General features: G+C 32.0%; 2 protein-coding genes across 2 annotated transcripts; both read left to right on the forward strand.

Moving 5' to 3' along the window:
* Positions 1–892: 892 nt before the first annotated feature.
* Positions 893–10,362, forward strand: LOC110886961 (beta-galactosidase). Its single transcript, XM_022134852.2, has 18 exons — positions 893–1,151; positions 1,975–2,070; positions 2,374–2,486; positions 3,051–3,117; positions 3,203–3,295; positions 3,700–3,843; positions 3,920–4,008; positions 4,092–4,197; positions 4,651–4,738; positions 4,832–4,950; positions 5,033–5,197; positions 7,367–7,539; positions 7,992–8,101; positions 8,208–8,317; positions 8,945–9,055; positions 9,134–9,244; positions 9,645–9,850; positions 10,092–10,362. The coding sequence occupies exons 1-18, from the start codon at positions 999–1,001 to the stop codon at positions 10,198–10,200; spliced, it is 2,163 nt and encodes a 720-aa protein (XP_021990544.1). The 5' UTR covers positions 893–998; the 3' UTR covers positions 10,201–10,362.
* Positions 10,363–11,756: 1,394 nt separating this feature from the next.
* On the forward strand, positions 11,757–13,642 carry LOC110886962 (probable polyamine oxidase 5). The gene has a single exon (XM_022134853.2). It carries the CDS (start codon positions 12,011–12,013, stop codon positions 13,571–13,573), a length of 1,563 nt encoding a protein of 520 aa, XP_021990545.1. The 5' UTR covers positions 11,757–12,010; the 3' UTR covers positions 13,574–13,642.
* Positions 13,643–14,421: the final 779 nt, after the last annotated feature.

The following is a 14,421-nucleotide window of genomic DNA, read 5'->3' on the forward strand; positions in this document are numbered from 1 at the left end:
TTTTGAAAACCAGAACCTAAATGTTGGTTTGAGTGGTCGGACATTTCCAACCACTCAAACCGTCTTAAAAACTGAATAACGTAATCAAATTGTGCATAGGCTAAACATGTAATAAAAGGAATTGTAAAGTAGTTATGATAAAGAGAAAATTACCAAAATAGCCAATAAAAAGTTTGACTTACTAAAATAGCCACTTCATGAGGGGCATCACAGATTCAAATGCGCGGGATGCCTCTTTCAAGACCCCTCATGCGTCTTTAAATATGGAAGTGACACGTGTCTCAATGATTAGGTAGACTCCTCCAATGCCTCAGGCAGACTCATCCAATGCCTCAGCAGACTCTTCCAATACAATGATGAACCGATACTGACAACGGTAAAATAAAAACTGATTAGGTAATTGTATTTATTTTTTTTCTCACCGTTCAGATACAAAATTTATTGAAAATAGATTTTTATTCAAGATAGAGTATCTTTTGGTATCGTCAGGTACACTGAGTGATAGCACTGTACCAATACAATGATGAACCGATACTGACAACGGTATTAATTTCAGTGTTCTCGCAACCTGTACCGGTATCGTTTTTATGGTTTTCATTCAATGTAAAACACATATCGATATCCTTTCAGACATATCACACTTTTCTTATTAACTTTTCATTTTCGGTTACTATGTTGATAGTCTGATACCGTAACAAACTGAATTAATACTAACCGAATCTATTCCCTTTATTAAATATTTTTGTTTGTGAAGTTTGGCAGAAATACGTAGCTCTATATTGGTTATGGTGGAGCCACTTTTACAAACTTAAACCAAAAGCGAAAAAAAGTGGGACCCATTTGAATCTTTAAAAGAAGTTGCTTACCTTCTCGAATTCAAAAAACCAAAACACACACGACTTAACATAAACACATCAAAAGCATCAAAAATTCACAAATAAAACAAGTTTCTTTCTTTCTCTGAAACTATTGTTTTTTTGAAACAGCTGTGGAGGAGAATGAAGATACCAGTGTTAATACTGATTGTCTTCTCTTGTGTTTGTTCCTCCATTAATGCAACTGTATCTTATGATGATAAAGCTATTATTATCAATGGTAAAAGAAGAATTCTTATGTCTGGTTCTATTCATTACCCACGTAGCACCCCTCAGGTATTCTGTTTGTTAAAGATTCTGTTTTTTTCATTTGGGTTTCTTTTATTTCTGTTTTTTTTTTTTTTAGTTTTTGATCATTCAGTTTTCCCACTAAAAGTTGATAGTTTTTCTGGGTTTTTGTTACTGTGAGTAAAGATTATGTTTTTAATTTTTTTTAATGCCCATTTTAGGGGGTTTAGTCTTTGTGCTTGAAAAGTTCTTTTTTTTTAATTTATGGGCCAATTGGTGTGTAGATAGTCACCCTTAAAAGGTGTTTTTTGTCCTTATATGCACATCTTGCAGTGTCGAACTGTGGCCAAAACGTAGCATTTTGGTCCGGTTAACAAGACAAAGACTGACGGGTGTCTGACGGGTCTGTTGACCGGACCAAAACGCCGAGCTTTGGCCGCGTTTTGGTCCTGTCAACCAGACCGGGTGTCAGTCTTTTGTCTGGTTGACAGGACCAAAACGCGGCCAAAGCTCGGCGTTTTGGTCCGGTCAACAGACCCGTCAGTCTTTGTCTGGTTAACCAAACCAAAACGCCGCGTTTTGGCCACAGTTCGACACTGCATGATGTGCATATAAGGACAAAAAACACCTTTTTTGGTGTGTAAATAGGCAAAATGGTGTGTAGATAGGTACACCCTTTTTTATATATATTTTTTACATTTTTTATGGTTTCTTCAAATTTCTATAAATTTGGCTGCTTTTGGTGTTTGGATCTTGAATACTACCAAAAGTTGTTAAATTTCATATTTTTTTCACGTGGGTTTCTCTTGTTTTCAAATATTTTGTTCATTTTGGTCCTAATTTTCCTGAAATGTGTTCCCTGTGTGTGCAGATGTGGCCTGACCTTATAAAAAAAGCTAAGGATGGAGGCTTAGATGTCATACAAACTTATGTATTTTGGAATGGGCATGAACCATCTCCTGGGAAGGTATAAAGTTATTAAATTTATCCCGAAAAGTAGTCGGTTGATGTGTTATAAACTGTGGCGGAACCAGAACATTTTAGTCGGGGGTCATTATAAGCTTATTTTCTTTACATGTTAAAAATTAGGGTCCATTTTATGTTTGTTTCTTTATAACTCTGGTTTTCTATATAAAAATTCAATAAATTATGGTGATCGGAGGGTCAGCTGACCCTCTTGACCCCCCTCTGGTTCCGCTTATAAACTTTTAATATCACCTATGTGTGTTTTAGTTTTACTAATGCATTTGATTGATTCTGGTATTTTCAGTACAATTTTGAGGGGAGATATGATTTGGTGAAGTTCATAAAACTGGTACAACAAGCAGGACTATATGTTCATTTACGAATCGGTCCTTACGTTTGTGCCGAATGGAATTTCGGGTAAAACATCAAATCTTTATTTATGTTTAGATCACAATATGCGCTTTTCAGCGTCCGGTTTTCGCATATTATGAATAGACCAAAACAGAAAGAGACAGTTATGAAACCGTTAGTCTATTCGAATTTTGACTTAAACTGACGCGGAGCGGAAGCAAAAATATAGAGATAATTTTTCAAGAAGAAAATTAGAATATTATTATTTCTTTAACTGTTTCAACCACTCTAGTTTTGACAGGATTTGGCCAGCTGATGACTAAAATTAAGTGCATAAATAAACACGCGAATTAATAAATTTTGAGGTTTATACGTTTTTACAATAAAAACAAAATAAATAAAAATTGCTAAATAAGTAAATATGGTGATGGATATCCCATTGTCGGGGCGAACCGCTTATGATCCGACTAGTTGAGACATATATGTCTGTTACTTATGGGCCCCACTCTTTTAAGTGGGGCCGCTTCTCGTATCAAAAACAGTTTATTATGAGGCGTAAAAAGTAAAAAAACATGTGCTTCTATCATTTAGAGATGACAAACACCTAAGTATGTTCTGTTTTTGATTCAGGGGATTTCCTGTTTGGCTTAAATATGTTCCTGGTATGTCCTTCAGAACAGACAATGAACCTTTCAAGGTCAGCAATTTGGAATTATAAAGTTAATTCAAATAATTTAATACGAAAAATCCAATTTTGATTAAGTTTTTTCATGTTTATAAAGATTGCAATGCAAAGGTTTACAGAGAAAATAGTCAACTTGATGAAGTCAGAGAAGTTATTTGAACCTCAAGGAGGTCCAATTATCATGTCTCAGGTTTTGACTTTGACCTTAGTTTATTTGACTTTAAGTCAAAGTTCTAGTTTTTATTTTTTAGAGTTAATTACTGTTTTCGTCCCTGTGGTTTGTCAAAAATCACTATTTCAGTCCATTAGTTTAAAAATTGCGATTTCAGTTCCAGTGGTTTCACTTTCGTAACCATTTCAGTCCCTGAGGTTTTACTTTCGTAACCATTTCAATCCATTATTCTGTTAAGTACAGTGACTGAAATGGTTACGAGGTGGACTGAAATGGTTACGAAAGTGAAACCACGGGGACTGAAATCGCAATTTTTAAACTAATGGACTAAAATAGTGATTTTTGACAAACCACAGGGACGAAAACAGTAATTAACTCTATTTTTTAACTATCCATATGAATCTTGGCTGTTGTGTTTTTAGATTGAAAACGAGTACGGTCCGGTTGAATGGGATATCGGTGCTCCGGGAAAAGCTTACTCTAAATGGGCTGCACAGATGGCTGACGGTCTAAAAACCGGCGTCCCTTGGATCATGTGCAAACAAGAAGATGCCCCTGATCCAATGGTCAGCATTAAACTCTTTCAGTTAACTTGGTATTATTTTGTATAGCATGAAATAAATAAAATTATTATTATGACAGATCGATACATGTAACGGTTTTTACTGTGAAAAATTCACTCCAAACAAACCGTACAAACCTAAAATGTTTACAGAGCTTTGGACTGGCTGGTAAGTCATGTACATCTTATCGCTATGCGTTAATAACAATTACTTGAATATCGTAACTAGTTTTGTAACGTTTGTTGTTTAAGGTTTACGGAATTTGGTGGCCCGATTCCTACCAGACCTGTACAGGATATAGCGTATGCAGTTGCAAGATTCATACAGAATAACGGTTCTTTTGTCAACTATTATATGGTAAGTTACTTAGAAATATGAGTTAATTGCCATTTTAGTCCCTGAGGTTTGTCCAAATTTGCCATTTTAGTCCAAATAGTTTTTTTTTTTCGCCTCTGGTCCTGACTTTTCCCTTTTGTTGCCATTTTGATCACATACCCTAACTCCATCCAAAAACCTCATTTTTAACCAGGGGTATTTTGGGGATTTTCATTTTAAATCTTTTTAATTGCCATTTTGATCCAATTCTAAAAAATCAAAAATTTCTAAAAAATAAAAAAAAATCTAAAAATAAATTCTAAAAATAAAAAAAAATCAAAAAAAAAATCTAAAAAATAAAAAAAATCTAAAAAATAAAAAATTTCTAAAAAATAAAAAAAAATCTAAAAATTCTAAAAAATCAAAAAAATTACTAAAAAATTCTAATGTGACATTCATTTAATAAATTGTCAATTATGTAAATGGTTTCTTTAGTACCATGGAGGAACAAATTTCGGCCGGACAGCTGGCGGTCTATTCATTACAACTAGTTATGATTATGATGCTCCTATTGATGAATATGGTAAGAAATTAGATCATATATTTTTAAAATTTTATATTATTATAAATGTATGTTTTGACATAGTAATGATGATATATTAATGTAATATTTCAGGACTACTAAACGAACCGAAATGGGGGCATTTAAGGGATTTACACACCGCGATAAAACTAATCGAACCAGCTTTAGTTTCGGCTTATCCTACAGTTACCTATCCTGGAAAGAATCAAGAGGTCAGTTTAGTCAAATGGTCAACGATATTGTAATGTATAGATGCCACCTTATATATCTCCACACGTTAACCATATATCGCAGATACATGTATTTAAGCCGAAGTCCGGGGGTTGTGCTGCGTTTCTCTCAAACTACGACCCACATTTTTCAGCAAAAATGACGTTCGGAAATACCCAATATCAACTTCCTCCTTGGTCCATTAGCATTCTTCATGACTGTAAAACTGAAGTTTACAACACAGCCAAGGTAAAAAAAAAAAAAAAAAAAGTTAGTATTTGCACTTTGAGTTAATTACTGTTTTCGTCCCTGAGGTTTGTCAAAAATAACGGTTTCAGTCCATTAGTTTAAAAATTGCGATTTCAGTCCATTAGTTTCATTTTCGTAACCATTTCAGTCCACTTTTCAAACGGCGTTTGTTTTATGAAGTTAATGGAAGCACATGCTTGTCACGTGATGGGCAATTTGGTCATTTCCTGGCTCAAAGTTTGGATGAATAAGGGGTAGGTGGTGTTTAATACAACTGGGTTTGTGAGAATTGGAATGGAAATGACCAAATTGCCCATCACGTGACAAGCACGTGCTTCCATTAACTGCATAGAAGAAACGCCGTTTGAAAAGTGGACTGAAATGGTTACGAAAATGAAACTAATGGACTGAAATTGCAATTTTTAAACTAATGGACTGAAACCGTTATTTTTGACAAACCTCGGGGACGAAAACAGTAATTAACTCTTGCACTTTTATAAGAAAGAGTTAATTACTGTTTTCGTCCCTGTGGTTTATCAAAAATCACTATTTCAGTCCATTAGTTTAAAAATTGCGATTTCAGTTCCTGTGGTTTCATTTTCGTAACCATTTCAGTCCACCTCGTAACCATTTCAGTCCCTGTACTTAACAGACCACAGGGACTGAAATGGTTACGAAAGTGAAACCACAGGGACTGAAATAGTTACGAAAGTGAAACCACAGGGACTGAAATCACAAATTTTATACTAATGGATTGTAATAGTGATTTTTGTCAAACCACAGGGACGAAAACAGTAATTAACTCTATAAGAAAACTAATAATAATAATAATAATAATAATAATAATAATAATAATAATAATAATAATAATAATAATAATAATAATAATAATAATAATAATAATAATAATAATAATAATAATAATAATAATAATAATAATAATAATAATAATAATAATAATAATAATAATAATAATAATAATAATAATAATAATAATAATAATAATAATAATAATAATAATAATAATAATAATAATAATAATAATAATAATAATAATAATAATAATAATAATAATAATAATAATAATAATAATAATAATAATAATAATAATAATAATAATAATAATAATAATAATAATAATAATAATAATAATAATAATAATAATAATAATAATAATAATAATAATAATAATAATAATAATAATAATAATAATAATAATAATAATAATAATAATAATAATAATAATAATAATAATAATAATAATAATAATAATAATAATAATAATAATAATAATAATATAATAATAATAATAATAATAATAATAATAATAATAATAATAATAATAATAATAATAATAATAATAATAATAATAATAATAATAATAATAATAATAATAATAATAATAATAATAATAATAATAATAATAATAATAATAATAATAATAATAATAATAATAATAATAATAATAATAATATAATAATAATAATAATAATAATAATAATAATAATAATAATAATAATAATAATAATAATAATAATAATTAATAATAATAATAATAATAATAATAATAATAATAATAATAATAATAATAATAATAATAATAATAATAATAATAATAATAATAATAATAATAATATAATAATAATAATAATAATAATAATAATAATAATAATAATAATAATAATAATAATAATAATAATAATAATAATAATAATAATAATAATAATAATAATAATAATAATAATAATAATAATAATATAATAATAATAATAATAATAATAATAATAATAATAATAATAATAATAATAATAATAATAATAATAATAATAATAATAATAATAATAATAATAATAATAATAATAATAATAATAATAATAATAATAATAATAATAATAATAATAATAATAATAATAATAATAATAATAATAATAATAATAATAATAATAATAATAATAATAATAATAATAATAATAATAATAATAATAATAATAATAATAATAATAATAATAATAATAATAATAATATAATAATAATAATAATAATAATAATAATAATAATAATAATAATAATAATAATAATAATAATAATAATAATAATAATAATAATAATAATAATAATAATAATAATAATAATAATAATAATAATAATAATAATAAATTGGACATGCAGGTAAAAGCTCCAACAACACAAAAAAAGATGACCCCTGTTGGGCAATTCAAGTGGCAATCGTATAACGAAGAAACTCCGTCGTCTGAGGACCGTGATACTCTTGCAATGAAAGGGTTATATGAGCAACTAAATGTTACTAGAGATGCCTCTGATTACTTGTGGTACCTTGCAGAGTGAGTATTAAACTGTTAATGATTTCAAGATGATAAAAATAATTTAATAACAATATGAGTTAATTGCCCGGATGGTCCCTGTGGTTTCACGTTTTTTCACGTTTAGTCCCCACCTTTTGAAAATAGCAGGTATGCTCCCTATAGTTTGTCATTTTGTTACTCGGATAGTCCCTGAGTAGATGTCAGGTAGTTTGGAAATTGCATGTATGCTCCCTCTGGTTTGTCATTTTGTTACTCGGATAGTCCCCAGAGTAAAAAACGTGACAAAATGTTGGGGGACTATCCGAGTAACAAAATGACAAACCATAGGGAGCATACATGCTATTTTCAAAAGGTGGGGACTAAACGTGAAAAAACGTGAAACCACAGGGACCATCCGGGCAATTAACACTAACAATATAATAGATATGATCAGAAAAGTTAAAAACTGTTTTGTGTATTTGATTTTACAGAGTACATATATCACCAAATGAACACTTTCTTACGAACGGGCAGCTTCCTGTGCTCACCGTTATGTCAGCGGGGCATGCGCTGCACGTCTTTATCAATAATCAGCTGGCAGGTAAATGTTAACCCAAATCGACTCATTCATAAGTATACAGGTTAAAAGTTGTGACATCTGTAATCGGTGCATGCTTTTGACTCTTGCTTGTTTGGTCGTATTACAGGAACGGTATGGGGATCACTAAAAAATCCGAAGTTAACATTTAGTCAAAGTGTAAAGTTGAGAGTAGGTGTTAACAAGATCTCTATGCTAAGCGTTTCTGTGGGCCTTGCGGTTAGTTTTTATTTTACTCTTGGTGATTCATTTTTAAGTACCTTCTTTTATCAGGGGTGCAAACGAGCCGAGCCGAGCCCGAGCTCGACCAGGCTCGAGCTAACATATGAAAGCTCGAGCTCGGCTCGATTCGAGCTTTATTTCTAAAGCTCAAGCTCGGCTCGAAGGTAATTTTTCAAGCTCGGCTCGAAGGTAATTTTTTCAAGCTCGGCTCGAAGGTAATTTTTCAAGCTCGAGCTCGACTCATTTAGTATTTATTAATTAATTAATATTAATTATAATTATTATTATACATATAATTTAGTTATTTTTTATATTTATATAAATGGTGATTATTATTATATAAATATATGTTTAATATATTAATAAAAAATATATAAACAGAAAGCTCGTTTAGGCTCGCGAGCCGACTCGAGCTCGATAAGCGAAGCTCGGGCTCATTTACTAAATGAGTTTGTTTTTAGGCTCGGGCTCGAGCTCGAGCTCATTTAAGCTCGGCTCGTTCGAGCTTTTTTTCGAGCCGAGCTCGAGTAGCTCGCGAGGAGCTCGGCTCGTTTGCACCCCTAGAAGTAATGTTATTAAGAATATATCATCATTGATTAATTAGGTTATTTATTCACCTTTCAGAATGTGGGCACGCATTTCGAGACCTACAATGTGGGAATTCTAGGACCAATAACCTTGAAGGGGTTAAATGAGGGTACAAGAGACTTGACAAAGCAACAATGGTCTTACAAGGTTGGTTCTTTGATTTTTATGTTTATATAAATACATTTATAAGATGTAATAAATTAAAGATTACTTATTGATCCGCAGGTTGGTTTAAAAGGTGAAACGTTGAGTCTCGATACACTTGACGGGAGTTCGTCTGTTGAGTGGCTACAAGGATCCCTTGTGGCTCAAAAGCAGCCTCTTACTTGGTACAAGGTAATTTTTTTATTCAACACTGAACTACATTTGACCCGTTATAGCTAAAATATAAGAGTTAATTACTGTTTTCGTCCCTGTGGTTTGTTAAAAATCACTATTTCAGTCCATTAGTTTAAAACTTGTGATTTCAGACCCCCTGTGGTTTCACTTTCGTAACCATTTCAGTCCACCTCGTAACCATTTCAGTCCCTGTACTTAACAAAATAATAGATTGAAATGGTTACGAAAATGAAACCACAGGGACTGAAATTGTTACGAAAGTGAAACCACAGGGACTAAAATCGCAATTTTTAAACTAATGGACTGAAATAGTGATTTTTGACAAACCACAGGGACGAAAACAGTAATTAACTCAAAATATAATGTTAACATATTCTAACCTTGGTTTTGTTTTTAGACTACTTTTAACGCTCCAGAAGGAAACGATCCACTAGCTTTAGATATGAATGGCATGGGAAAAGGTCAAATATGGATCAACGGTGAGGGCCTCGGGAGATACTGGCCCGCAAACATAGCTCATGGTAATTGTGATAAATGCAGTTACACCGGGATTTATAATGAAAACAAATGCAACCGCTATTGTGGAGACCCGTCTCAAAGATGGTGAGAAATTAGCTTTAGTTCCTCTTTGTCATCATAATATTTCTCTTATATTATTTTGTTAGGCTAATTGCTACTTGCTAGAGAAACTAACAAGCATTGGTCTGATTTCCGATACCCAACTTTTTATACCAGAAAAAACCATCTAAATTTTCAAAAAAAAAAAAAAAAAAATCGAAGAATTTTATAACCATGCCAATTGCCCCTTTTTGTTGTAACATATAACTTGCTTTTATTATTTCAGGTATCATGTTCCGCGATCATGGTTGAGACCAACCGGTAACTTGTTGGTTGTTTTTGAAGAATGGGGAGGCAACCCAGATTGGATCACTTTGGTCAAAAGAACCACTTAAATAGTAACTTGTATTGTACATACATATATATACATAGATTAAAAGAATATGAAAATAGCTTACTATGTAAATGTATATTGGCCAATAAAAGAGCAGTATAATTGTATTTTTCTGTATGAACACAACAAATGATGCATTGTAATTACAAATTTCATTGTTATTTTGGATTGGGCTTTTAAAGAAAACACAAAGATCATACAGTGGTGGGCCATTGTTAATTGGACTCACATATGCCATTGTTAATTGGACTCACATTTTCATTTATTCCTTTAAAATGAATGTGGACAATATTTTATAAAAACAAATACATTATAAAAAAGTTGATTTTTTTAATGTTAAGGGGCTGTTTGGCTAAGCTTTTCAAAATGACTTATTTGCTTATTTGCTTTTCTGAAAAGCAAATAAGTCAATAAGCTGTTTTGAAAAGCTTTAAAATGGAGCTTTTCAAAATGACTTATTTACTTATTTGCTTTTCAGAAGGCAAATAAGCAAATAAGTCATTTTGAAAAGCTTAGCCAAACAGGCCCTAAGTTAGTTATTAATGTAAAAAAGAAAAACAAGGGATATTATTTTTGCATCAAACCAAAGTTGATTGATCCAGTCATGCATTCCCTACATTTGCTGTATGCATATGTCAGGATATTGCTGTAACTGTGAGTGCTAAATTGGCTACACATGCTACCAAAATTCAATAAAAAAAAACACATCCCTGCCTTTTTGTCTTCCAAAAATGAACAGTTAAACTTGTTATCCAATTATTCTTATAGTTCACATTAATATATAATTTGTTTTTTAAAATTAAATATACCTTAATACATGTCATATGACAAAACACTTCAGTTTTATTCATGGAATCATTGTTTTTTAGATATTCTTGTCTTTTTGAACTCTTTATACCGTCTTTCGGTCAGTAGCGAAGCTTGAGATTTTCGACAGGGGGGGTCGAAAACGTATATACCCAAAAATTTCTATAAAACGGGGGGTCGAAAAACGTATATACCCAAAAATTTCTATACGAAAACTACATACTCTCCACTACTGAGTGAAAAAGTTCGGGGGGTCGGCCGCCCCCTCCCGCCCCCACTATCCTTCGCCCATGCTTTCGGTATACATAACATTGGATGATGTATGTCTTTTATAAGCATTTACCTGATTAGCTATTTTTTTTTTCTTTTTTAACCTAGATACAAATATAAGCGTACAAGACATCCAAATATCATTTTTAATAATATTAGGGAGCCCATGAAAGCAACTTTTATAAAATCTTGGAAGTTTTTATCTCAAATTTGAAATAATAAAGTTGATGCCTTGAAGGTCTTCAGTCTCATTTTTCAATCTAGATGACTATAAATCAACATTATAACATTTTATGACCTACACAAAACTATAGGTTTAATGAGTATCATAAATTATAAAATATCAATAAAATAATGGAATCAGGTAGGTGCATAGTTACATACCATGGTTATAAGCCCCATGAGTGTTCTCAAACACAAAGTATTTTCCTTTGAAGTTCTCTTAGTTAAAAACTTGAACCTCCTCACCCCCCACCCCCCCCCCCCCCCTCTTTCTTGCTTCTTTTTCACTCAACTCTTTTGTATCTTCATACTTCATGTTCATAATGTCCTAAGCTCAAACCCACAATCTTTTCTACCAAAAAAACAAAAAAAAAAAAAAAATCAATCTTTCTTTCTTAAAAAAACTACAGTCTTTACCTAAGCTCACACCCACAATCTTTCAATCCAAAAAAGCAAAAAAAGTTTCAATCTTTCTTGAAAAGCTACAGTCTTTACAAGTATTTAGAGTGAAAATGGTTATAAAGAAACCAAGAATAGTGATAATAGGGGCAGGTATGTCAGGGCTAACAGCTGCAAACAAGTTATACAAATCTGGTGTCAAAAAAGGAGCTTTTGAGCTTTGTGTTGTTGAAGGTGGTAACAGAATTGGAGGGAGGATCAACACCTCAGAGTTTAGTGGTGACAGAATTGAGATGGGTGCCACGTGGATCCACGGGATTGGAGGAAGCCCAGTTTACAAGATTGCTCAAGAAATCAAATCTTTGGAATCAGAACAACCATGGGAAGGCATGGATGGGTTTCTTGATGATCCAATCACCATTGCTGAAAATGGGTATGTGTTAGATTCATCTCTTGTTGACCCAATTTCAAATCTTTTTAACAATTTGATGGCTTTTGCTCAAGGGAATGGGAATGGGAATGGGAATGGGAATGGGAATGGGAGTTCAAGTGTTGGGTGTTTTTTAAAAAAGGGTCTTGAATCTTACTGGAAAGTGGAATCAAGGAAAGAAAAAGAAGGGGTGTTTGGATGTGGGGATATGAATAAGAAGCGGTTAGAAGAGGCGATTTTCGCGATGTACGAAAACACTCAAAGGACTTACACAGCTGCTAATGATTTGGATAATCTTGATTACTTAGCAGAAAGTAAGTATGTTATGTACCCAGGTGAGGAAATCACCATTGCTAAAGGGTATTCAAGTGTTATAGAATCATTAGCATCTGTTTTACCACATGGGGTCATTCAGTTAAACAAGAAAGTGAATGTTATTGAGTGGGAGAATGAATGTGTAAAGGGTAAAATGGGAAATAAAGCAGTGAAGATTCACTTTCTTGATGGTACAAGCATGTCAGCAGATCATGTTGTTGTCACAGTTTCTTTAGGAGTTCTTAAAGCCGGAATCTTTAACGAAAACGACGATTTGGGTATGTTTAAATTCAATCCACCGCTTCCGGATTACAAGATTGAAGCGATTTCAAGACTCGGGTATGGTGTCGTTAATAAGCTTTTTTTGAAACTAAGTCCTGAGTTTAATCTTGGTGTTGACCGGTTTCCGTTTCTACAAATGGTATTCCATAAATCCGATAATCCCGTTAAGAACGTGAAAATTCCATGGTGGATTAGGAGGACGGCATCTTTGTCACCGATTTATAAAGAATCGAACGTGTTACTGTCGTGGTTTGCAGGTGAAGAAGCGCTTAAGTTAGAATCACTTCCGGATGAAGTGATTCTTGATGAGGTTTCTACAACCATTTCTAGCTTCTTTTCTCATGAAAGAAGTGATGGGAATGTTTTATTTGACAAGGTTTTGAAAAGTCAATGGGGGAGTGATCCATTGTTTATGGGGTCATATAGTTATATTGCAACCGGGTCAAGTATTGCGGATATGGATATAGTGGCCGAGCCATTGCCAAACACAAAGGTTTTCGAGTCAACGGGTGATTCACCGCCACTTCAAATTCTATTTGCAGGAGAAGCCACACATAAAACTCATTACTCGACAACTCATGGCGCTTATTTGAGTGGTATTAGAGAAGCCAATAGACTTCTTCAACACTATCATTGTATTGATGTATGAGAGTACGCTTGTTTGGATTGTTAGATTCACCAGTTTTTTTTTTTTTTTTTTATTATTTAATTTTGAACACCCTTTTCTCTAATGATTTATCATACACAATATATGAAGAATGAAAGGGAGAGATAGGGACATTTTCAAGAACCTTCTTCTAGTTTTCTATTGCTCTCTGATGAGCTCATTGGCTGTTTTTTTTTTTTTTTTTTTTTTTTATGTTTATGGTCTTCTTTGTCACTAATATAATGTTATTGGTGGATTTTCTTGTAAAGAAAGCTTTGGATCTTATAAAAAAAACACTTCTTTTGTGTTTGATTTTCGTTTCGCTATGATTTTATGAACATAACTCAAATCGCGCGTAACAAGGGGTGGATGGATATATGCAGAAGACAATGTATACATGTGCATACAAAAAAAATATAATATAATTTAAAAAAAATATTGGATGTGACACTAAACTAACATTAAAATTTAAGACACCCTATATAAGGGTTTTGGGTTCCAAAATGTCCTAAGTAGTGGGACAAGGAGAGATGGTCATGGGCATCTGATTGCTTTGATCTTTTAGTGTAACCAAGACTTTTTGGTTTGTGTAGGACCCATTGCCCTTGATAGATCCAATTTCATGCACATGCAGACATGCATTGGGACATCTAGTCTTGTACTACAACTCTATAGATACCTTCAAATAATGCAACCCCCCCCCCCACACACACACACACACCCACCCACACACACACACAAGCTGCCCTAAAAGACAGGACAGGACTGTTTAAGGAAACAAGTTACCATTAACATAAATGGCAGTATTGCACAACCCCTCATCCCCTTTGGTTAAATACTTTAATGTATGA

The sequence above is a fragment of the Helianthus annuus genome, chromosome 10 (assembly GCF_002127325.2).
Source record: "Helianthus annuus cultivar XRQ/B chromosome 10, HanXRQr2.0-SUNRISE, whole genome shotgun sequence".
Taxonomy (NCBI): domain Eukaryota; kingdom Viridiplantae; phylum Streptophyta; class Magnoliopsida; order Asterales; family Asteraceae; genus Helianthus; species Helianthus annuus.